The sequence below is a fragment of the Pelobates fuscus genome, chromosome 8 (assembly GCF_036172605.1).
Source record: "Pelobates fuscus isolate aPelFus1 chromosome 8, aPelFus1.pri, whole genome shotgun sequence".
Taxonomy (NCBI): domain Eukaryota; kingdom Metazoa; phylum Chordata; class Amphibia; order Anura; family Pelobatidae; genus Pelobates; species Pelobates fuscus.
In genome coordinates this window covers 6,607,332-6,632,275 of record NC_086324.1, presented here as the reverse complement: position 1 = coordinate 6,632,275, position 24,944 = coordinate 6,607,332, and the positions used below count along the sequence as shown (strand labels likewise).

The window sequence follows — 24,944 nt, the reverse complement described above, 5'->3', positions numbered from 1 at the left end:
GGATACACCACCAAGTCTCCACCTCCCTTAGAGGTAGAGGCCTCAGGTACCCTGACAGTACCCCCCCTCTCAGATACGCCCACCGGGCGGAATGAACCGGGGCGAGATGGGAAGCGAAGGTGAAATGCTCTGCGAAGGCGAGAAGCATGGACGTCCTCCTGAGGTACCCAACTCCTCTCCTCAGGACCATATCCCCTCCAGTTGACCAGATATTGCAATTTACCCCTTGAAATTCTGGAGTCAATGATGGAGCTGACCTCGTACTCCTCCCGACCCTCCACCTGAACAGGACGAGGCGAGGAGACCTTAGAGGAGAATTTGTTGCAAATGAGGGGTTTCAACAAGGAGACATGAAAAGAATTAGGAATGCGTAAGGCAGGTGGCAGAGCAAGGCGATACGCAACCGGATTGATACGAGTGAGAACCCTGTAAGGACCTATGTAACGAGGAGCAAATTTCATGGACGGAACTTTTAGGCGGATATTCTTAGTACTCAACCATACCCTATCCCCAGGAACAAAAACAGGAGCCGCTCTTCTATGTTTGTCCGCGTGTTTCTTGAACAGTGAGGAACTATGTAATAGAATTTGTCGAGTTTGATCCCATAATTTCTTCAGGTTGGCGACATGATCATCAACCGACGGTATCCCCTGGGAAGAGGAAACCGAAGGAAAAATCGAAGGATGAAAGCCATAGTTCATGAAGAAAGGGCTAGAGCGAGTTGAATCGCAAACAAGGTTATTGTGTGCGAACTCCGCCCAAGGAATCAGACCGACCCAATCGTCCTGGTGTTCGGAAACAAAGCAACGCAGATACTGTTCGATCTTTTGATTAGTACGTTCAGCAGCTCCGTTAGACTGAGGGTGATAGGCAGAGGAGAAGTTCAATTTGATGCCCATTTGAGAACAAAAGGATCTCCAGAAACGTGAGACAAATTGAGAACCTCTATCCGAAACAATCTCTGAAGGAATCCCATGTAAGCGAAAAACTTCTCTCGCAAAAATCTCCGCTAATTCAGGGGAAGTCGGAAGTTTAGGTAATGGCACGAAATGAGCCATCTTGGTAAATCTATCCACCACCGTGAGAATAACAGTCTGTCTTTTGGAAGCAGGCAAATCAACGATAAAGTCAATGGACAAACAGGACCAAGGTTTCTCAGGAATGTCCAAGGGGTGTAACAGGCCACATGGGGATGCATGAGATAGTTTAGTCTTGGCACAAGTCTCACAAGCTGCGACGAACTCCTCAATATCTTTACGAAGTGAAGGCCACCAGAAATCCTTGGATATCAGAGAGTACGTCTTGCGAATACCAGGATGACCAGCTATTTTACTTTCATGAAAACATTGTAAGAGCTCCAGTTGAAGTTCAGGAGGAACAAAGTTTCTTCCCTCAGGAGTGTTTCCGGGAGCTAGATGTTGTGACTTCAAGATCTGGTCAAGTAGCGGGGAATGAATTTTGAGACTGGTATTAGCAATAATATTGCATTTGGGTACAATGGAGGACATAAGTGGTTCAACTGAAGCAGAGGGTTCATATTGGCGAGATAGCGCATCGGCTTTAGAATTCTTAGACCCAGGTCTGTAAGTCAGAACGTAATTGAAATGGGTAAGAAACAACGACCAACGAGCCTGCCTGGAGGACAGACGCTTGGCCTCTCCGATATAAGACAAGTTTTTGTGGTCTGTCAGGATGGTAACAGGATGTAATGTACCTTCCAATAAATGTCTCCATTCTTTCAAAGCCTTGATAACCGCTAGTAATTCTCTGTCACCAATGTCATACCTGCTTTCAGTACCGGTCAATTTTTTAGAGAAAAATCCACATGGATGTAATGGTTTATCAACACCCAACCTTTGGGATAGAACAGCACCTAAACCAGTCTCTGATGCGTCTACCTCGAGCAAAAATGGCAGAGAAGTGTCAGGGTGAACTAAAATTGGAGCGGAAGCGAAAAGCTCCTTGAGAGTCTTGAACGCAAGGAGAGCTTCAGTAGTCCAATTCTTAGTGTCAGCCCCCTGTTTGGTCATGTTAGTGATAGGTGCAATAATGGAAGAATAGCCCTTAATAAAGCGCCTATAATAATTGGAAAAACCAATAAATCTCTGTATGGCTTTAAGACCTGTGGGTAAAGGCCACTCTAGAATGGATTGGAGCTTATCCGGATCCATCTTAAATCCCTCCCCAGAGATCACATAGCCGAGAAAGGTTACCTGGGTTTGATCAAAGCTACATTTCTCCAACTTGCAGTACAAGCCATGCTGGAGAAGCTTGTACAAAACCCTCCTGACTTGTTTGTGATGAATCTCAATGTCACTAGAATGAATGAGTATATCATCTAGGTATACAATGACGCACTCTTGCTGAAATTCCCTAAGAACCTCATTAATCAGATCTTGGAATACTGCTGGTGCATTGCATAACCCAAAAGGCATGACGGTATATTCATAGTGGCCATATCGAGTATTGAATGCCGTCATCCACTCATGTCCCTGCTGGATTCTCACCAAGTTATATGCCCCTCTGAGGTCTAACTTGGTGAAAATTGTAGAGCCCTTCAAACGATCGAAGAGTTCGGTGATCAAGGGAATCGGGTAGGCATTTTTAATGGTTATCTTATTCAGGCCTCGATAATCAATACAAGGTCTCAAAGAACCATCTTTCTTTTTAACAAAAAAAAATCCAGCCCCGGCAGGGGAGGAGGACCTCCTGATGAATCCCTTGTCTAAATTCTCGTGAATATATTCCTCTAGGACTGAGTTCTCCTTTATAGATAATGGGTATACATGACCTCTGGGAGGCATGGTACCAGGGAGTAGGTTAATTTTGCAATCAAAGGACCTGTGTGGGGGTAAGGTATCGGCTTTCTTTTTGTCAAAAACTGCCTTTAAATCTAGATACTGAGGCGGAATTTGTGTCTCTGTAGGATTGTCAGAGGTATTCGATGTATTAGTTAACCCAAGAGGTAAGACCTTCCGCAAGCATTTTTCTTGACAATTCTCTCCCCATGAAACTATCTCCCCTGATTCCCAATTAATAATAGGGTTGTGTCTCCTCAGCCAGGAGTACCCCAGAACTATGGGAATAGACGGAGAAGAAATGAGCATCAAGGATATATCCTCTTTATGCAGGATGCCAACAGTCAAGTTAATCGGTATGGTCTCATGAAAAATAACAGGCTCAAGTAACGGTCTACCATCGATGGCCTCAACAGCCAGAGGTGTCTCCTTTAACTGGGATGGAATAGCATGCTTGGCAGCAAAACCCTGATCTATAAAGCTCTCAGCAGCTCCAGAATCGATTAGTGCCATAGTCTTAACTACTCCCTTCTCCCAGTTTAAAGAAACGGGTAACACAAGCCTGAGCTCCTTGTAGTTGTGAATAGAGGACAAAGTAGAAACACCCAAGGCCTGTCCTCTAGAGGAACTTAGGTGCGAGCGTTTCCCGAACGATTGGGACAATTTAGGCGTAAATGACCCCTGACTCCACAATACATACATAAACCCTCCCTTCTCCGGTACTGTCTCTCCCTTTCAGTGAGATGAGTACTGCCTATCTGCATAGGTTCAGGAATACGGAAGTCTTCGAACTCAGAGATTTGAAAAGTAGGCGCTAGTTTAAAGGAGGGTCTACGGGTCCTATCTCGAGTGTTCTGCCTCTCTCTTAAGCGTTCATCAATACGAGATATAAAAGAAATTAAATCCTCCAAATTTTCAGGGAGTTCTCTAGTAGCGACCTCGTCAAGAATTATATCTGATAACCCATTCAGAAACACATCTATATAAGCCTGTTCGTTCCACTTAACTTCTGCCGCCAAGGATCTGAACTCTAGTGCATAATCCACAAGTGTTCGATTGTCCTGTTTAAGGCGCAACATTAATCTAGCTGCATTGACCTTTCTGCCAGGAGGGTCAAAAGTTCTTCTAAACGCAGCTACAAAGGCATTATAATTATAGACGAGTGGATTATCATTCTCCCATAAAGGATTGGCCCATCTTAAAGCTTTTTCAATGAGCAGAGTAATAATAAATCCAACTTTTGCTCTATCTGTAGGATAAGAGCGGGGTTGTAGTTCGAAATGGATGCTAATCTGGTTTAGAAAGCCACGACACTTCTCCGGTGACCCGCCATAACGTACTGGTGGGGTAATACGGGAAGAAGCACCTACAGTGGCTACCTCTAGACCTGAGACTGCAGGAGAGATAGAAGGGGTACGTGTCTCCTCAGGTGGATTACTAGCACGAGACAAAAGTGCCTGTAGTGCCAAAGCCATCTGATCCATCCTATGTTCCATGGCGTCAAACCTGGGATCCGAAGAACCAAGCTGACTGTTTGTACCTGCAGGATCCATTGGCCCTGTCGTAATGTCAGGATCGGGACAGGGATCCAACACGCAGAGTACAAAGAGTGGAAAGGTACGTATACCGGGCCTTAGAATGGCCGGACTAACGTACCGAGAGTAAAGAATAGTCAGAGACAAGCCGAGGTCGAGGGAACGAGAAGACAGATAAGCGAGAGACAAGCCGGGTCAAGGGATAACAGAGAAACAGGGTAGTACAACGAGCCGAGTCAAAACCAAAAGAGCAAACTAGAATACCAGAGCACTGAGTGACTAGACAAGCTAGAACCACGACAGGGCAATGAGCTGAAGTAAGGAGTAAGCTTAAATACCCTGGTTCTGGATGGAAATCACGCCTCTGAAAAGTACCGATTGGATATCGGACACTTGAGTGACAGATAGCTCGTGCTAGCGTCATGACGTCACGTATTGAGCGTCCTGCTAGAAAAGGACGTGGATTCCTCGCGGCCGGTGTTTAAGTGACTGGATGAACCGCGAGGAACGGGAAGGACAGCTCGCCTGGACGGATACACCACCAAGTCTCCACCTCCCTTAGAGGTAGAGGCCTCAGGTACCCTGACAATATGTCACTCTGACCATTGGATTTCACCCATATTTTGTTGGTTCCTGATTTAGACACTAAACCAGCTTGATACCAGCGCAGGAAGCCTCTGGCGTGTTGTAGCCTTGGTAGATAGATCTAGGAAGGGATACTAGCATTGGTTGCATCCAGAAAGTGAGGGGAACGATGGTTTAATTTCTTTACTGAGAGTAATCTAAATAACCAGGTGTTGTCTTGAAGGAAGAGAATTAACAAAGATTGCAGTATTCATTCAGTTACACTGTCACTTACTAAACAAACATACTATCCTTCCAGGCAATGCTGTCCTCTGCTAGAGTTTTCACCGAAACCTGGGGGCAAGCAGATTAGAAACGGTTAACACATTCCGTTTTTATTATTGCCGTCTCGTCTTGCATTTTGCTCAAGAATAACAGAACAAATGGGATATCAAATCTATTCATGGCACATCTGCCAGGGGCTTTCAGCAAAGCAGATTACCAACCCTGAGCACCCGAGTACCGGAGGCGGGAACAGGCTGCGTTACATCTGCTCGCCCGCTGGTCACGGACTAGTCTCCTCTGCCTCTGGAAACATCTGAGCTGTGTTTGGCTTAATAATCAACGTGCGGCTTTCAGACAGGTTTTTAGTTGCTTTCTAAAGGTTTTAATGAGAGGATGGATTTGGAAGTGAAGCCAATAATGTTTGCCCTTGGCGCTCCAGCTGCTGAAGACCCTGCTCCCTGCAGGGTGCTGCCCCTCATTGGATGCCTGTGCATCATTAGAAGTTAGTACATAACTGCTGGTGCTGCTCAGTGCTAAGGCTTAGACATTACTGGTATTAGAAGTAAGCTTCCTATGCAACTCCCAAATCCCAACATCTTACTAACTATGCAAAGTGTGAGCTCACCTGCCAACATCAACACTAAATGACTAGCTTACACCAATAAGGATGGTCATGGTCCTATTTTTTAAAATCTCATTTGTTTCACATTTGTATACAGCGGAGTTTGGCATATTAGTATATTTTGTTTGTCTAACCTCTTTCCTTGTAAATTACTCTGGCATTAAAGTGACACTCAACTGCCCAAATACCACAAAATATCACTGATTGCTAGATATACCCCGAATAAAAACCTGCCCACATTTAATTATGCAATGTTTTCATTGCGGGTGTATCTAAGAGCACCTTGTAATAGCTGTAGAACTCCTATCTGCAGCCTTTGCAAGCCCTCCCCTTCTAACCCCGCCCAGACTTTCTGTGGCTGTCCAATCACAGACTTCCCAATGCAGCTCAATGAGAAGTATTTGCAAGGCAGGAGCTCTGGGCAGTGGCTGCCTCTTAAGTGTATCTCCACTGAGCTAAACAAACCAGGAAGTAACAGGACTGGTTATCTGATTGACATCCAGGAGTGTGTAATAAGGTCAATTTATAAAAATAACAACTTCTATTAAAATTAAAAATCATTGTAAAATGAAAAGATGACTCACGCTTCATAGAACAAGCTAAGGTTCTTTTGGGGTCCGTGTCCCTTTAAGCTGCTAAAGAGATCCTAAGCCTTGACTTTTTATATTTGCATCTTTAATTGAGAGCCACACTGTTACGAAGTGTCACTGTGTTTATACGCAGATTGATTACTTTTATCACACAAACAATAGTTATAATTATTGTTTACCCCTACCCCACCCTCTCCTCACTGCGATCTGTGTCAGTCTGTGCGTCTCCTTTCCCTGTGCCATGAAATTGCCAGAATCTAGCAACAGATCAAAAACTTGGTGACCTGGAAAATGTTTTGACGTTCAATAAAGTAAGATAGAAACATCGAATGTGACGGTAGATAAGAACTATTCGGCCCATCTAGTCTGCCCAATTTTCTAAATACTTTCATTAGTCCCTGGCCTTATCTTATAGTTAGGATAGCCTTATGCCTATCCCACGCATGCTTAAACTCCTTTACTGTGTTAACCTCTACCACTTCAGCTGGAAGGCTATTCCATGCATCCACTACCCTCTCAGTAAAGTAATACTTCCTGATATTATTTTTAAACCTTTGTCCCTCTAATTTAAGACTATGTCCTCTTGTTGTGGTAGTTTTTCTTCTTTTAAATATAGTCTCCTCCTTTACTGTGTTGATTCCCTTTATGTATTTAAATGTTTCTATCATATCCCCCCTGTCTCGTCTTTCCTTCAAGCTATACATGTTAAGATCCTTTAACCTTTCCTGGTAAGATAACAGGTTGAGTTTCTCCAAGGATTGTCTAGTGTTAAACTTTCAGCAGGACGAGATCACTTTCATAGAAAACGCTCTGCTTAACTCTTAATAATAATAATAATAATAATAATAATAATAATAATAATAATATACAATAATATTAAATATCCAGCCTGTCCATTAACCCTTCAGTTGCTGCCTCGCGAGCCATGGCTTGCTTTTTTGGCACGCAGAAGGTGTTTTTCCTTCCTATTCCTGGGTTACTAGTGCGGAGTGCACCTCGCCGTTATGTTTATATCAAACGGCAGAGGATTCATTAGGAGCCCATCGGAAGCGAATGTTTTAATGAAAGCTTAATCTGGTAAAAGCTTCTGGGGGTTAGTGCTAAAAGCGTTTCTCATTATTTCTGCCAGAATTGCATAACCGTGTGCATTAACCCCTCCAACCCCAGCGATTTCTATTATTAAAAGGCAGTCTGACCGGATTCGGTAATTCATTGCAGTGATTTTAATGTAGAGGGGTTAATGGAAGATGAGCTATAATCATCTCTTGCTGTTTAGGTGAAATCCAGTGAGATTTTCTTTTTGTAGATTTGGAGAACACACCATCACTTTCTGAGCAGACATCTAATGCCCTCCACCAATCCCGCGGCCAGTAATCCCCACAGGACGGGAAGGCTCCTGCTGAGATATTAGTTCAATGTTGCAGGTTTAGAGCTGTGCTGATGAGGGTGTGAGGATATGCTGTAACATTGTCACACTTTGATTTTCTAGAACGACGTGACCTGCAGCACGTTAATCCCGCGCTTGCTCTGATAACCGGCATGTTGGGTGATGACTGTATTTGCAGATATAGGAACACTACGGTCACAATACAACATTAAAGAACAAAGCATGCAAAAATACAGCATATTAACGAGGCCAAACCCTCACACTAATGCACTATAGTTTATGCACAAAAAACTAATGGTTTTTCACAATTCTGCAAGAGGCCTGCCACCTTAGCCACACCCAGTCACTCCCAAGAAAGACTTCCTAATCCGTGTACGTACACCGCTCGGCCCCTTTCAGTGCTGCGCACATGTTCGTAGTGAGAAGCCGAAATGAGACAGTTAGTGCTTGATGTATGTAAAGTATAAATACGGTGCGGTTGTTATGGGGACAACTTTAACAGCATGTGGTTCCTTTGCTTTACCAGCGAGTGGTTAATGTACGAGCAGTGTATATCGTTGCTGTCGGACATCGGCGGTCAGTTGATTTAAAAAAAAAAAAAAAAAAATAGTATCAAGGTTGGATACCTGCCTTTAAATATTAGCCACTACTAACCACCAGCTGCTGTTACTAGCGACCACTTACGGCAGCTTCTGACCCACATGACTGTAATCGTGCCATTAATGGTTTGCCGATAGCCTTTGATACACAGATATGTGTTGCATGCCATGAAATCTGGCTGATCTGGTTCTGTGTTTATGTATGGAAAAGCTCTCCAATTTGGCTAAAGTCACAGCTCGGCTGGTTTTGTCTTGGTTTAGCCATTCTGAATTAATGGGCCAAAAATTTTGAGTTTAGTGAATAACCCTAATTGTCTCATTCTAATGTTCTGTTCATTTAATCGTTACAGCTAACAATTATATAGTTTAATTTAGAATTTTAACTGTCACCATGCTCCTAGTGTTTAGTGCCTTTCGCTAGCACAATGCCTAACGCACCATCTGTTGTAGCAGCCATCTTGGCGGTAGCAATCTCCAGGTAGTTATGCTTTAATCGTCACTTTAGCCGGTAGGTTTACCAGCTCTTTGTCCAGATTCCATTTCTGAACCCGCCTGAAAATGATCTTGTCAGCCAAATATGTTGGGTGTCCATGTCTTGTGTACAGTTTGGTTCTCTGTGTATATTCTATAATCTCTGATTTCAAAACCATTTTTTATAAAAAATAGAAGAGATCTTTCATTGCTTTCTAATATTTGGTGTGTTTCTTTAGCGTTCATACAAACTTTATTAACCTCTCCGAAGGCCTGCATCTCTGTTAATCATAAACAATGTCAGAACATAAATTGCATTTATTAAAAACATGCTGTTCTTTGTTCTCTGATATCTTTCCAATTAACGGACAAGAGGCCTGCTTCTGCTGAAGGACTGTCAGCAATGTAATTAGGTGTAATTATTTGTGACATGAAAGCGGCTGTTTTTGCGATTAATTATGGCAGTTCTTAATTCGTGTTGATGAATTTTCTATGGCGGTTTGTTTAAGCAGAAGAAATGGTGTTTATGATGCGCTGATGCTGGGTGACGCTGTGCAGTGACACAGCCACACCGGAGGTTATTTACCAAACCTCCAATCTGTCTGCAGCTATTGGAAGCTCTTATTCTCAAAGTGACGTTTAATATCTGAACAAAGCTTTAGTAATGGCAACAGAAATGGGATGGCATCTTCAGCCAACGTAATGAAAGAAAATTAGTTGAGTGATTTGATATTTGCAAACCGCAACTTAAGCTAGAGGCAGAAGAAATGAACCCCAGATTAAATAAAAAAAAAAACATATGGCCTGATTGTTTTCTCCCCATCTCTAAGATTGGAACAATTTGCCCTTTGCATGTTTTGTGCACATCCCCGTTTCCAGTAGTGTGACCTGGCATTCCCACATGGGTTCTCACGCAGTAGACGTGTCTGTAGTTGTCAGGAGGGTATGAACATTGCACGCCGCTGTCCGCCAACATTGCACGCCGCTGTCCGCCAACATTGCACGCCGCTATCCGCCAACATTGCACGCCGTATATAATCATCTTGCTCTGAATATTTAAAAACAGAGGAAAGTAATTCTGCACTTGAGAATGTGCCGTGAGATACTGAAGTTACACTCTGTAAACACGGCATGTTGAATTTATGGAGGACATCCCAACTGATGTCACAAAACATTATTACGACGTATAACTCTTGTCAGCCTAACAAAAGAAAGCATGATAAAACTCGAGTACACACAGCTGTTGCTTCTAATTTAAGGTCTCTTAGGAGACCTATTGTGAGAGTAATTGGTGTGTTAGGCTTGCCTGGGGAAGGTGAAGGTTGTCCGTCTAGCTGTTTAAAGTGTTTTAAGGATTATTTTTGTCTCGCAGGGTGCCCTCATTGCAAGACGGCAGTCCCACATTTTACAACGGCTGCTGAAATGTTCAAAGAAGATCGCAAGGTAAGGTGGTTTCTGGGTAATTCTGGGTCTGAGAAAGCTGTAACAAGTCATTGGGGACTTGTGAATACTTTACAATGTTTTCCCAGCAACCTTTTATCCGTATTATCCTTTCTAGTATTTGTATTTACATAGTTACATGGGCTGAAAAGAGACATGCGTCCGTCAAGTTCAGCCTTCCTCACGTCTGTTTTTGCTGTTGATCCCAAAGAAGGAAAAAACAAAGTTTGAAGCGCTTCCATTTGTGCAACAAACTATGAAAAAAATCCTTCTTGACCTCAGAATGGCAGTCAGCTCTCTCCCACTAATTAGAAATGATATCCCTGTATGTTATGTATTTGCAAGTATTTATCCAATTGCTGTTTAAACATCTGTATAGACTCTGATAAAACCACCTCTTCAGGCAGAGAATTCCATATTCTTATTGCTCTTACTGTAAACAAACTTTTCTCTGTCTTAGATGAAATCTCCTTTCTTCCAGTCTAAATGTGTGACCTCGTGTCCTATGTATAGCCCTGTTTATGAATAGATTTCCATATGATGGTTTGTACTGGCCCCGAATATATTTGTATAATGTTATCATATCCCCTCTCAGGCGCCGTTTTTCCAAACTAAAGAGATTTACATTTTTTAACCTTTCTTCATAGCTGATAAGTTCCATTCCTTTTATCAATTTTGTAGCTCGTCTCTGGACTTTTTCTAGTGCCATGATATCTTTCTTTAGAACAGGTGCCCAAAATTGCACAGAATATTCAAGGTGTGGTCTTACCAGCGATTTATAAAGAGGCAAAATTATATTTTCCTCCCGAGAATTTATGCCCCTATTTATACATGACAAAACCTTACTGGCCTTAGCAACTGCAGATTGACATTGCATATTGCTGCCTAATTTGTTGTCTATAACAATTCCCAAATCCTTCTCGTGTGTTGTTATCCCTAATTCACTACCATTTAGGGTGTAAATTGCTTGTGCATTCTTTACCCCAAAGTGCATAACTTTGCATTTCTCTACGTTAAATTCCATCTGCCATTTTAGTGCCCAGTCCCCCAATCTATCCAATCCCTCTGCAGCAATCTCTTTAAACTCTAACTGATATAAACTGGTTGTGCAGTTCTGCTCCACAAGGAGGAAGGCACATCTGGTTTCTATGTGCTCACATGGTATTCGTGATTTTTTTTTTTTTTTTAGTTTATTTTATATCACAAGGAACCCATAAGGTTTATTAAAGGCTTTAATAATGTTTGCACAAGTTTCCTTCATTGCACAAAGTTACAAAAAAAATAATAATAATAATTTGAACAAAGTGTAGGAGATCCGGGTAGGTAGGTCTATACAAGATGATGACAGTTTAACTTTATAAAATCCTCGGTGACTAATAAAAGGCGTTATTACATTTTACCTTAAAGTATTAACTGTAGCACAGACTTACTATTCTTTCTGCAACTACTTGTGATTACCTTGTATCAAAAAGCATGGGGATTACATTAAAGGAACACTATAGTCCCCTAAATTACTTTAGCTAAATAAAGCAGTTTTAGTGTATAGATCATTCCCCTGCAATTTCACTGCTCAATTCACTGTCATTTAGGAGTTAAATCACTTTGTTTCTGTTTATGCAGCCCTAGCCACACCTCCCCTGGCTATGATTGACAGAGCCTGCATGAAAAAAAAACTGGTTTCACTTTCAAACAGATGTAATTTGCCTTAAATAATTGTATCTCAATCTCTAAATTGAACTTTAATCACATACAGGAGGCTCTTGCAGGGTCTAGCAAGCTATTAACATAGCAGGGGATAAGAATTTGTAATAGAGAAAGCCTAAATGGGGCTCTCTTTACAGGAAGTGTTTATGGAAGGCTGTGCAAGTCACATGCAGGGAGGTGTGACTAGGGTTCATAAACAAAGGGATTTAACTCCTAAATGGCAGAGGATTGAGCAGTGAGGCTGCAGGGGCATGTTCTATACACCAAAACTGCTTCATTAAGCTAAAGTTGTTCAGGTAACTATAGTGTCCCTTTAAAGGTATTTACTGCATCACTGCATATAACGCTACACATCACAACTACATGCTGTGTGTGTGTGGCTGGGCTGTGACCTGTGCGCTGTGTGTGTGTGTGTGTGTGTGGCGAGGCTGTGACTTGTGCTGTGTGTGTGTGTGTGGCGGGGCTGTGTCCTGTGCTGTGTGTGTGTGTGTGGCGGGGCTGTGTCCTGTGCGGTGTGTGTGTGTGTGTGTGTGTGTGACGGGGCTGTGCCCTGTGCTGTTCCCTGTGCTGTGTGTGTGGCGGGGCTGTGACCTGTGCTATACGTGTGTGACTGGGCTGTGACTTGTGCTGTGTGTGGCTGGGCTGTGACTTGTGCTGTGTGTGTGTGTGGCTGGGCTGTGACTTGTGCTGTGTGTGTGTGTGGCGGGGCTGTGACTTGTGCTGCGTGTGGCGGGGCTGTGACTTGTGCTGTGTGTGGCGGGGCTGTGACTTGTGCTGTGTGTGGCGGGGCTGTGACTTGTGCTGTGTGTGGCGGGGCTGTGACTTGTGCTGTGTGTGGCGGGGCTGTGACTTGTGCTGTGTGTGGCGGGGCTGTGACTTGTGCTGTGTGTGGCGGGGCTGTGACTTGTGCTGTGTGTGGCGGGGCTGTGACTTGTGCTGTGTGTGGCGGGGCTGTGACTTGTGCTGTGTGTGGCGGGGCTGTGACTTGTGCTGTGTGTGGCGGGGCTGTGACTTGTGCTGTGTGTGGCGGGGCTGTGACTTGTGCTGTGTGTGGCGGGGCTGTGACTTGTGCTGTGTGTGGCGGGGCTGTGACTTGTGCTGTGTGTGGCGGGGCTGTGACTTGTGCTGTGTGTGGCGGGGCTGTGACTTGTGCTGTGTGTGGCGGGGCTGTGACTTGTGCTGTGTGTGGAGGGGCTGTGACTTGTGCTGTGTGTGGAGGGGCTGTGACTTGTGCTGTGTGTGTGTGTGGCGGGGTTGTGACCTGTGCTGTGTGTGTGTGTGTGTGTGTGTGTGTGTGTGTGTGTGTGACGGGGTTGTGACCTGTGCTCTGTGTGTGTGTGGCGAGGTTGTGACCTGCGCTGTGTGCTGTGCTGTGTGTGTGTGTGGCTGGGTTGTGACCTGTACTGTGTGTGTGTGTGTGTGTGGTGGGGCTGTGTGTTGTGCTGTGTGTGTGTGTGTGTGTGTGGCGGGGCTGTGACTTGTGCTGTGTGTGTGTGTGGCGGGGCTGTGACTTGTGCTGTGTGTGTATGTGGCGGGGCTGTGACTTGTGCTGTGTGTGTGTGTGGCAGGGCTGTGACTTGTGCTGTGTGTGTGTGGCAGGGCTGTGACTTGTGCTGTGTGTGTGTGGCAGGGCTGTGACTTGTGCTGTGTGTGTGTGGCAGGGCTGTGACTTGTGCTGTGTGTGTGTGGCAGGGCTGTGACTTGTGCTGTGTGTGTGTGGCGAGGGTGTGACCTGTGCTGTGTGTGTGTGGTGGGGCTGTGACTTGTGCTGTGTGTCTGTGTGTGTGTGTGTGGCGGGGCTGTGACGTGTGTGTGTGTGTGTGTGGCGACGCGACGCTGTGTCCTGTGTGGTGTGTGTGGCGACGCTGTGTCCTGTGTGGTGTGTGTGGCGACGCTGTGTCCTGTGTGGTGTGTGTGGCGACGCTGTGTCCTGTGTGGTGTGTGTGGCGACGCTGTGTCCTGTGTGGTGTGTGTGGCGACGCTGTGTCCTGTGTGGTGTGTGTGGCGACGCTGTGTCCTGTGTGGTGTGTGTGGCGACGCTGTGTCCTGTGTGGTGTGTGTGGCGACGCTGTGTCCTGTGTGGTGTGTGTGGCGACGCTGTGTCCTGTGTGGTGTGTGTGGCGACGCTGTGTCCTGTGTGGTGTGTGTGGCGACGCTGTGTCCTGTGTGGTGTGTGTGGCGACGCTGTGTCCTGTGCGGTGTCTGGCGACGCTGTGTCCTGTGCTCTTCCCTGTGCTGTGTGTGTGGCGGAGCTGTGACCTGTACTATGTGTGTGTGGCGGGGTTGTGACTTGTGTTGTGTGTGTGGCAGGGCTGTGACTTGTGTTGTGTGTGTGGCAGGGCTGTGACTTGTACTGTGTGTGTGTGGCGAGGGTTTTGACGTGTGCTGTGTGTGTGTGTGGCGACCTGTGCTGTGTGTGTGTGTGGCGGGGGTTTTGACCTGTGCTGTGTGTGTGTGTGGCGACCTGTGCTGTGTGTGTGTGTGTGGCGAGGGCTTTGACCTGTGCTGTGTGTGTGTGGGGGGGGGGGGGTGAGGGTTTTGACCTGTGCTGTGTGTGTGTGTGTGGGGTGAGGGTTTTGACCTGTGCTGTGTGTGTGTGTGTGTGTGTGTGTGTGTGGGGGGGGTGAGGGTTTTGACCTGTGCTGTGTGTGCGTGGCGGCGCTGTGTGCTGGGCTGTATGTGTGTGGTGGCGCTGAGTCCTGTGCGGTGTGTGTGTGTGTGTGTGTGTGTGTGTGTGGTGGTTCCGCCTGGAAAGCTAGCTTTGTGTCACATGTAAGCATGTTTTCTCCCTTACAACACTGTGACACAGAGGAAGGGGGAGACTTTTCACAAATTATTCTATTTTATGCCTTAAGTAAAAAACCAAACATTCATTCTTTATCTGAAATTGAATTTTCCATGTGCGCTCAGGGGAACGTATTTATTTAGTTCTGTAAATAGTGATGGATAGTCTGCATGAATATGATGGAGAGATTTTTAATGTAATAATGTAGAAAAATAATCAGATAATTGTTGTACGGGAACAGGATGCAATTTATAGCAAACAGGCCGTCAGGTGTACAGACGTGTCTCCTCGCTTCTAATGCCAAATAAATTGTACAGCACTATGGAATATGTTGGAGCTTTAGAAATAATACACAGCCAAATACATTGGCAACAGTCTAATGCCATTTCTGACGCCAAATGTTACTTTATAAAGGGAACTTTATTCCTCTGGAATTAAACTATAAAATAAACCATTACTAATCACATATAGTGCGTGAACATTTATTTGTATCATGTGATGCTCCAGATTCTTGTTAAAGCTGTAGCCCTTGACATTTGAAGCCAGTAAACATACTATTACAATGTCCCCTTTAATCTGCTTATCATATTGAAGGATGGTGACAGTCCCTCGCAGTGATTGTGATGAGGATGATCTATCGTTGGCTGTACGTTGCTGCAGACTATGGTGGCAATATATGAAATGCTTCACAAAATAACAGAATTGCCATTTCTTTGTCTGATCGCTGCTCCCCGTTCCTGATTTTGTTTCATTGTATTTATTTCCTATTGCACAGATTGCTTATGCTGGCGTGGACTGCACCAAAGAGAAGAACCAGGATCTCTGTAAGCAGGAAGGAGTTGAAGGCTTTCCCACCATCAGCTATTATAACTACGGAAAGCTTTCTGAGAAATACAGCGGTGAACGCTCGGTAATGCCCCCTAGCGTGTCATGGAATGTGCACTTTTAGTGGATTAGTCTTAAAAGCGATGGAAATTATTACAAATATTATGTATTGGAGACTTTCACTATGTGTGTGTGACACTAATTTAATTGATCAATCATTGCCTCTCCTCTCTCTCTCCCCTGCCTCTTTCCCCTCCTCTCTCTCTCCCCCGTCTCTCTCTCTCTCCCCGTCTCTCTCTCTCTCCCCGTCTCTCTCTCTCCCCGTCTCTCTCTCTCCCCGTCTCTCTCTCCCCGTCTCTCTCTCCCCGTCTCTCTCTCCCCGTCTCTCTCTCCCCGTCTCTCTCTCTCCTCCTGTCTCTCTCTCTCTCCCCCTGTCACTCTCTCTCTCCCCCTGTCACTCTCTCTCTCCCCCTGTCACTCTCTCTCTCCCCCTGTCACTCTCTCTCTCCCCCTGTCACTCTCTCTCTCTCCCCCTCTCTCTCTCTCTCTCTCCCCCTGTCTCTCTCTCCCCCTGTCTCTCTCTCTCTCTCTCCCCCTGTCTCTCTCTCTCCCCCTGTCTCTCTCTCTCCCCCTGTCTCTCTCTCTCCCCCTGTCTCTCTCTCTCCCCCTGTCTCTCTCTCTCCCCCTGTCTCTCTCTCTCCCCCGTCTCTCTCTCCCCCTGTCTCTCTCTCTCTCTCTCTCTCCCCCTGTCTCTCTCTCTCTCTCTCTCTCCCCTCCTCTCTCTCTCTCTCTCTCCCCCTGTCTCTCTCTCTCTCTCCCCCTGTCTCGCTCTCTCTCTCCCCCTGTCTCTCTCTCTCCCCCCTGTCTCTCTCTCTCCCCCTGTCTCTCTCTCTCTCTCTCTCTCCCCTGTCTCTCTCTCTCTCTCCCCCTGTCTCTCTCTCTCCCCCTGTCTCTCTCTCTCCCCCGTCTCTCTCTCCCCCTGTCTCTCTCTCTCTCTCTCCCCCCTGTCTCTGTCTCTCTCTCTCTCTCTCTCCCCCCTGTCTCGCTCTCTCTCTCTCTCTCCCCCTGTCTCGCTCTCTCTCCCCCCCTGTCTCGCTCTCTCTCCCCCCCTGTCTCTCTCTCTCTCTCCCCCTGTCTCTCTCTCTCTCCCCCCTGTCTCTCTCTCTCTCCCTGTCACTCTCTCTCTCTCCCCCTGTCACTCTCTCTCTCTCCCCCTGTCACTCTCTCTCTCTCTCCCCCTGTCACTCTCTCTCTCTCTCCCCCTGTCACTCTCTCTCTCTCCCCCCCTGTCACTCTCTCTCTCTCCCCCCCTGTCACTCTCTCTCTCTCCCCCCTGTCACTCTCTCTCTCTCCCCCCCTGTCACTCTCTCTCTCTCTCCCCTGTCACTCTCTCTCTCTCTCCCCCTGTCACTCTCTCTCTCTCCCCCCTGTCACTCTCTCTCTCTCTCCCCCCTGTCACTCTCTCTCTCTCTCTCCCCCTGTCACTCTCTCTCTCTCTCCCCCTGTCACTCTCTCTCTCTCCCCCTGTCACTCTCTCTCTCTCTCCCCCTGTCACTCTCTCTCCCCCTGTCACTCTCTCTCTCTCCCCCTGTCACTCTCTCTCTCTCCCCCTGTCACGCTCTCTCCCCCTGTCACGCTCTCTCCCCCTGTCACGCTCTCTCCCCCTGTCACGCTCTCTCCCCCTGTCACGCTCTCTCCCCCTGTCACGCTCTCTCCCCGTCACGCTCTCTCCCCCTGTCACGCTCTCTCCCCCTGTCACGCTCTCTCCCCCTGTCACGCTCTCTCCCCCTGTCACGCTCTCTCCCCCTGTCACGCTCTCTCCCCCTGTCACGCTCTCTCCCCCTGTCACGCTCTCTCCCCCTGTCACGCTCTCTCCCCTGTCACGCTCTCTCCCCCTGTCACGCTCTCTCCCCCTGTCACGCTCTCTCCCCCTGTCACGCTCTCTCCCCCTGTCACGCTCTCTCCCCCTGTCACGCTCTCTCCCCCTGTCACGCTCTCTCCCCCTGTCACGCTCTCTCCCCCTGTCACGCTCTCTCCCCCTGTCACGCTCTCTCCCCCTGTCACGCTCTCTCCCCCTGTCACGCTCGCTCTCTCCCCCTGTCACGCTCGCTCTCTCCCCCTGTCACGCTCGCTCTCTCCCCCTGTCACGCTCGCTCTCTCCCCCTGTCACGCTCGCTCTCTCCCCCTGTCACGCTCGCTCTCTCCCCCTGTCACGCTCGCTCTCTCCCCCTGTCACGCTCGCTCTCTCCCCCTGTCACGCTCTCTCTCTCCCCCTGTCACGCTCTCTCTCTCCCCCATGTCTCTCGCTCTCTCTCTCCCCCATGTCTCTCGCTCTCTCTCTCCCCCATGTCTCTCGCTCTCTCTCTCCCCCATGTCTCTCGCTCTCTCTCTCCCCCATGTCTCTCGCTCTCTCTCTCCCCCATGTCTCTCGCTCTCTCTCTCCCCCATGTCTCTCGCTCTCTCTCTCCCCCATGTCTCTCGCTCTCTCTCTCCCCCATGTCTCTCGCTCTCTCTCTCCCCATGTCTCTCGCTCTCTCTCTCCCCCATGTCTCTCGCTCTCTCTCTCCCCCATGTCTCTCTCTCGCTCTCTCTCCCCCATGTCTCTCTCTCGCTCTCTCTCCCCCATGTCTCTCTCTCGCTCTCTCTCCCCCATGTCTCTCTCTCGCTCTCTCTCCCCCATGTCTCTCTCTCGCTCTCTCTCCCCCATGTCTCTCTCTCGCTCTCTCTCCCCCATGTCTCTCTCTCGCTCTCTCTCCCCCATGTCTCTCTCTCGCTCTCTCTCCCCCATGTCTCTCTCTCGCTCTCTCTCCCCCATGTCTCTCTCTCGCTCTCTCTCCCCCATGTCTCTCTCTCGCTCTCTCTCCCCCATGTCTCTCTCTCGCTCTCTCTCCCCCATGTCTCTCTCTCGCTCTCTCTCCCCCATGTCTCTCTCTCGCTCTCTCTCTCCCCCATGTCTCTCTCTCGCTCTCTCTCTCCCCCATGTCTCTCTCTCGCTCTCTCTCTCCCCATGTCTCTCTCTCGCTCTCTCTCTCCCCCATGTCTCTCTCTCGCTCTCTCTCTCCCCCATGTCTCTCTCTCGCTCTCTCTCCCCCATGTCTCTCTCTCGCTCTCTCTCTCCCCCATGTCTCTCTCTCGCTCTCTCTCTCCCCCATGTCTCTCTCTCGCTCTCTCTCCCCCATGTCTCTCTCTCGCTCTCTCTCCCCCATGTCTCTCTCTCGCTCTCTCTCCCCCATGTCTCTCTCTCGCTCTCTCTCCCCCATGTCTCTCTCTCGCTCTCTCTCCCCCATGTCTCTCTCTCGCTCTCTCTCCCCCATGTCTCTCTCTCGCTCTCTCTCCCCCATGTCTCTCTCTCGCTCTCTCTCCCCCATGTCTCTCTCTCGCTCTCTCTCCCCCATGTCTCTCTCTCGCTCTCTCTCCCCCATGTCTCTCTCTCGCTCTCTCTCCCCCATGTCTCTCTCTCGCTCTCTCTCCCCCATGTCTCTCTCTCGCTCTCTCTGTGCTGTGCTGTGTGTGTGTGGGGGGGGGGTGAGGGTTTTGACCTGTGCTGTGTGTGTGTGTGTGTGTGTGTGTGTGTCTCTCTCGCTCTCTCTCCCCCATGTCTCTCTCGCTCTCTCTCCCCCATGTCTCTCTCGCTCTCTCTCCCCCATGTCTCTCTCGCTCTCTCTCCCCCATGTCTCTCTCGCTCTCTCTCCCCCATGTCTCTCTCGCTCTCTCTCCCCATGTCTCTCTCGCTCTCTCTCCCCATGTCTCTCTCGCTCTCTCTCCCCCATGTCTCTCTCGCTCTCTCTCCCCCATGTCTCTCTCGCTCTCTCTCCCCCATGTCTCTCTCGCTCTCTCTCCCCCATGTCTCTCTCGCTCTCTCTCCCCCATGTCTCTCTCGCTCTCTCTCCCCCATGTCGCTCTCGCTCTCTCTCCCCCATGTCGCTCTCGCTCTCTCTCCCCCATGTCGCTCTCGCTCTCTCTCCCCCATGTCGCTCTCGCTCTCTCTCCCCCATGTCGCTCTCGCTCTCTCTCCCCCATGTCGCTCTCGCTCTCTCTCCCCCATGTCGCTCTCGCTCTCTCTCCCCCATGTCGCTCTCGCTCTCTCTCCCCCATGTCGCTCTCGCTCTCTCTCCCCCATGTCGCTCTCGCTCTCTCTCCCCCATGTCGCTCTCGCTCTCTCTCCCCCATGTCGCTCTCGCTCTCTCTCCCCCATGTCGCTCTCGCTCTCTCTCCCCCATGTCGCTCTCGCTCTCTCTCCCCCATGTCGCTCTCGCTCTCTCTCCCCCATGTCGCTCTCGCTCTCTCTCCCCCATGTCGCTCTCGCTCTCTCTCCCCCATGTCGCTCTCGCTCTCTCTCCCCCATGTCGCTCTCGCTCTCTCTCCCCCATGTCGCTCTCGCTCTCTCTCCCCCATGTCGCTCTCGCTCTCTCTCCCCCATGTCGCTCTCGCTCTCTCTCCCCCATGTCGCTCTCGCTCTCTCTCCCCCATGTCGCTCTCGCTCTCTCTCCCCCATGTCGCTCTCGCTCTCTCTCCCCCATGTCGCTCTCGCTCTCTCTCCCCCATGTCGCTCTCGCTCTCTCTCCCCCATGTCGCTCTCGCTCTCTCTCCCCCATGTCGCTCTCGCTCTCTCTCCCCCATGTCGCTCTCGCTCTCTCTCCCCCATGTCGCTCTCGCTCTCTCTCCCCCATGTCGCTCTCGCTCTCTCTCCCCCATGTCTCTCGCTCTCTCTCCCCCATGTCTCTCGCTCTCTCTCCCCCATGTCTCTCGCTCTCTCTCCCCCATGTCTCTCGCTCTCTCTCCCCTTCCCCTCTCTCTCTCTCCCCTTCCCCTCTCTCTCTCTCTCCCCTTCCCCTCTCTCTCTCTCTCCCCTTCCCCTCTCTCTCTCTCTCTCTCCCCTTCCCCCCCCTCTCTCTCTCTCCCCTTCCCCCCCCTCTCTCTCTCTCTCTCTCTCTCTCTCTCCCTTCCCCTGTCTCTCTCTCTCCCCTTCCCCCCTCTCTCTCTCTCTCTCTCTCTCTCTCCCCTTCCCCTGTCTCTCTCTCTCTCTCTCTCTCCCCTTCCCCTCTCTCTCACTTGCTCTTTCTTCCCTGATTCTTTTCTCACTCCCAGTATTATCTTCTTAATCTCATTTTTCTGTTAGAGATAGATAATAGGATTTAGAGTGATTTATTTTATTAATTGCTTACACAGACACAGAGTTCAAGTCAGCATTGGCTCTATAAATCTTATTTAGCTCTGGATGGTTATATAGACACCGTTTTTTGGGGTTTATCTGTGTTGGTTCCCCATGTGCCGTGCGCGAATGTTTGTGCCCATTGTACAATATGTAGTGATCAGGGACTGCGTTACGCCTTTAAATATTACCCAGGATACACCGGTTCAAATCACTGTGTCTGTTTGTGCATTTAGGAATCTGGTTTCATTGATTTTATCAAATCACTTCGGGATCGAGACCACAGCAAGCTGGGCAAGAAGAAGGAGGAATTGTAAAATGGGTCTGGAGGATAAATTCCAGAACGCACTGTGATAAGGCTTCCGGCCCCAGGAGGTTAACCTGTTTCCTGCCAAACCATCTCCGCCTCCTGATAATGACTGAAAAAAATCAAAAAAACTCAAACAAAAAAATATTTTTTAAAGTATGTTTTTCATGTATTTTGAAGGAAAGTCAAACCACTTTTTCGGATGATTCCAAACCATTTAATGATTTTGTTTTGGAGAGGAGAGGTCTTCTTTCTTTCTTTTGTGGATGGATAATGAGCGTTGCGACTATGCAATTAATCTTTAGACACTGTTAATTATTATAGAAAGGCTGGCGAGATTCTAGAGCTCCCCTAGACTGCGCTGTGTGGGTACAACATATACCCAGTAACGCCACATTAAATCCAATGCATTATTATTCCGTAAACACTGCTGGCCACCAGCTAACGGACTGTAACTCCCATCATCCTGGGAGTCCTAGTCCAGAGTGCAGCTGTAGGTTGTCACGCACACTATGCAGTTAATGGCTCATTAATATTGTTGGGGTTTTGTTTTCTTTTATTAGCGCTTCCATTTTGAGCTGAACCAGGTTTTAATATTCTATTCTTCTACAATTGCTCTTATTTGTATATTGTTCTTGATTTCACAAATCCAAACTAGTGATTGTTTTTTTAATGCCAAAAAAGAGATTTTTCCTATTTTTTTTTTTCCCCCCTATTTCCCATAGTTTTTTGTTTTTTTTTGTTAAACGTATTGATTGGGTTTGGGATTTTCTCCAGAGCTCGCGTTTCATACACTGTATAGCTACACTGACCTTTCACACTGCAAAGATGGCTTTCAATGTAAAACGGGCTCTGTCACCTAAATAATGTTTTGCAGTGGGAACGAAGAACGTCACCTTTTTATATACTGATAACAGGGTGACAATCAAATTAAAGCTCCAGAGAAATTCGGGGGATTTAACGATTTGGCACAATATGCAAATGAACTACTGTGATAATAATGCTGTGCGTTATCAAGTTTATTCTCTCGGTCTTTAAAAACTTTGTAGGTGACGGGGTCCCTTTAATCCAGGAATAGGCTCTGTAACGCACAAACATAACATTATTTAAAGGAGGGGTGTTTTCTTATTTTTTAACATATTGCTTGATTTACATTGCTGCCGTAGGTCCCAGAGCTGCATTACAAGCGCTTTACTCCAATCTGATTTAAATAGGTGCTTTAACTATTTCAGTGTGAGAGGGGAGACCAGCAAGTCTACACATGGGTTTCCCCGTGTGGGCCCCCTTTATGTTCCATTCCTTCGAAGCGGCTAGTTATCACACGCACCCAGAAAATAAAATACATAGGACACTTGCTGCTGGAAACGCCAGCCATAACCATTGCTCAGGGAAATGTTTCCAAACCTATATTTGCAGATCCATTGCGGACCGCCATCGCAGGATGCCACACACGGTTTACACACCTGCAACAACAAAAAGATAAATATTTGCAAAATGAAGTGTAGAGGGAAATAAAGCCAAAAATAATGATATACCTATCTAATTATTGTTTGTTTTTACCATTATTGAGATATTTGGGGATGGCACCATCTCTGTGTATAATTTATATGCAGTAATTATCTGATACTTATCCCAGGCTGTACATGGATTCAATGGACCGTATTTTTGATATGCAGAATGAAATAAAATAAAGATAGAATTTGTTTACATCTTTGTGCTGCTTTGATTCTGGAATCCGTCCCACCTCTTTAAATTGGACCATTGGGTGAAATGTTGGTTAAACGTTGTTAAAGTTTCACTCTAAGCACTAACCCAATGTTAACTCAAAGATAAAGCAGCGCGCTCACAGCAGCAGTAGCTTAGTATCGAACAGCTCAAAATACGTTGCCTGCGCTCTGGCCTAAATTCCCTATGTACATTTAAACAAATGGAGGCCCTTTAGTTTTACTCCAATGGCCATTTGAATATAAGCTCAGCTGCCACGTCAAGGCAAGCCTCAATAGGTGAGTTCCTACACTAAAATACCCCTTCCTGTCTTACTGGAGATTCTTGGCTGATATCAGCAAATCTAATGGCTAGTGTAGGACTCTCCTTTTGGGGCTTGCCTTGACGTGGCAGGTAAGCTTAGGTTCAAATGGCCATTGGAGTAAAACCAAAGGGCCTCCATTTTGTTTAAATGTACATGGAGATTTAGGCCAGAGCGCAAGTAACATATTATATATATATATATATATATATTTTTTTTTTACTACTAACACAATGTTGCCTTATTGCTGACCTAATTATCGTTTATATAGTGCAAACATATTCGCTGTACAATTCCTAGATTTTACTAGTAACATGACGTAAAGTCATGATTTTATTAAAGACACGGAGGCGAGTATTATGCATATCTCTTTCTTTATTTCCTCAGCAGCAAAGATAGAGGAATATAAATATTATCAAAAATGAAAGAAAAAACTGTACAGGCATAACGAGTAGCCAATCACATAACAGAGGAAGTAGCTATATAAGTCCTGTGTCTCCCACAATCCCCCTCTTTCTTGCGCAACCGAAGACCAGGTAAGATAAACGATGTCCCACTTGATCCAAACAGGAAACGGGAAACAAAACGAGAACTTCAAGCTAAAAAAGATAGAAAAATATGGTAATTTCCAAACTCAAACTGTAGACTTACCAAACATAAACGTGAGGGATCTACATGAAACATGATGCTGAAATAGAATATATATACATGATTAGAAATCAATATAAAACTGTCAAATCATCCAAGCATGATAAAAACTACACAGTACAAAAAACATGAACTCAATACAGACCCAATTGCCCACGTACTCGTATTGCATCGAAGCATCTCCAATCCCAAATCCACACCGGGAGGGTGGGAGGGAATAATACTCGCCTCCGTGTCTTTAATAAAATCATGACTTTACGTCATGTTACTAGTAAAATCTAGGAATTTTATTAAAGACACGGAGGCTCCTATTATGCAAGTTTAAAGCTGTGCTATCACCTGAGATGCGACGTGTTCAATTGGTCTGAAATAGAAGTCTCTGAAGGTCGACTCTCGGGACCAGTCCGCTGCGCGCATGATGTCCTCTAGACGGCAACCAACTGTGGATGCCTTCGAGGCCATAGCACCCCTTACAGAATGAGGCGTAAAGACAGATGTGTCTATACCCGCTAGGGATAAAAGCCAACGAATCCAACGCGCCAGCGTCGGAGTCGATACTGGGCGATGCGGAGCCTTAAACGAAATGAATAGGGGATGGCGTTCAGATGAGCGCACCGCACGTGTAGCCTCTAGATAGGCCTTCAAACAATCCACCGGGCAGAGCGCCGGACACAACGGGAATCTAGGATATACGAAGGATTTGGACGCCGACTTAGTTCTCCTAGATATGGTGAAAGTAACGCCATCCGGCGTAAACACAAAGGCACCCCAGTCAAGAGCCCTAACATCGGAGACTCTCTTACAAGAGACCAGGCAAAACAGCATAACCATCTTGGAGGATAGTTGTTTAAGAGTCAAGTCCTGGTTAGGGTACCAATCCGACAGAAAACGCAACACAATGTTGACGTCCCAAAATGTCGAAAACCGCGACCTAGGCGGACGGACGAAGCGAATACCCTTGAGAAGACGGCATACAAAAGGATGTTTGCCGATGGGTACACCTTCCAACCCACCATGACCGGCCGATATGGCCGATCGAAAAACATTGATAGTCCTGTACGCCTTGCCTGAGTCGAACAGGGCTGTAAGAAACCCCAGTATCAAATGGAGAGGGGCAGATATGGGATCCACTGCCCGTTCCATGCACCAATCAGACCAAGACTTCCATGCAGCTCGGTAAGCTGATCGTGTGCCCGGAGCCCAGGC

The 24,944-nt window shown here is 47.3% G+C and overlaps 1 protein-coding gene across 1 annotated transcript in view; it reads left to right on the top strand.

Annotated features, from left to right (window-relative positions):
• PDIA5 (protein disulfide isomerase family A member 5) overlaps nucleotides 1–22,778 on the top strand; it is a 50,690-nt gene extending 27,912 nt beyond the window's left edge. Inside the window, exons 15-17 of the mRNA XM_063429184.1 lie at nucleotides 10,224–10,294; nucleotides 15,556–15,690; nucleotides 20,994–22,778. Of these exons, the coding sequence (XP_063285254.1) occupies nucleotides 10,224–10,294; nucleotides 15,556–15,690; nucleotides 20,994–21,074 (287 nt within the window). The 3' untranslated portion in view covers nucleotides 21,075–22,778. The remainder of the gene's footprint in view (nucleotides 1–10,223; nucleotides 10,295–15,555; nucleotides 15,691–20,993) is intronic.
• Nucleotides 22,779–24,944: the final 2,166 nt, after the last annotated feature.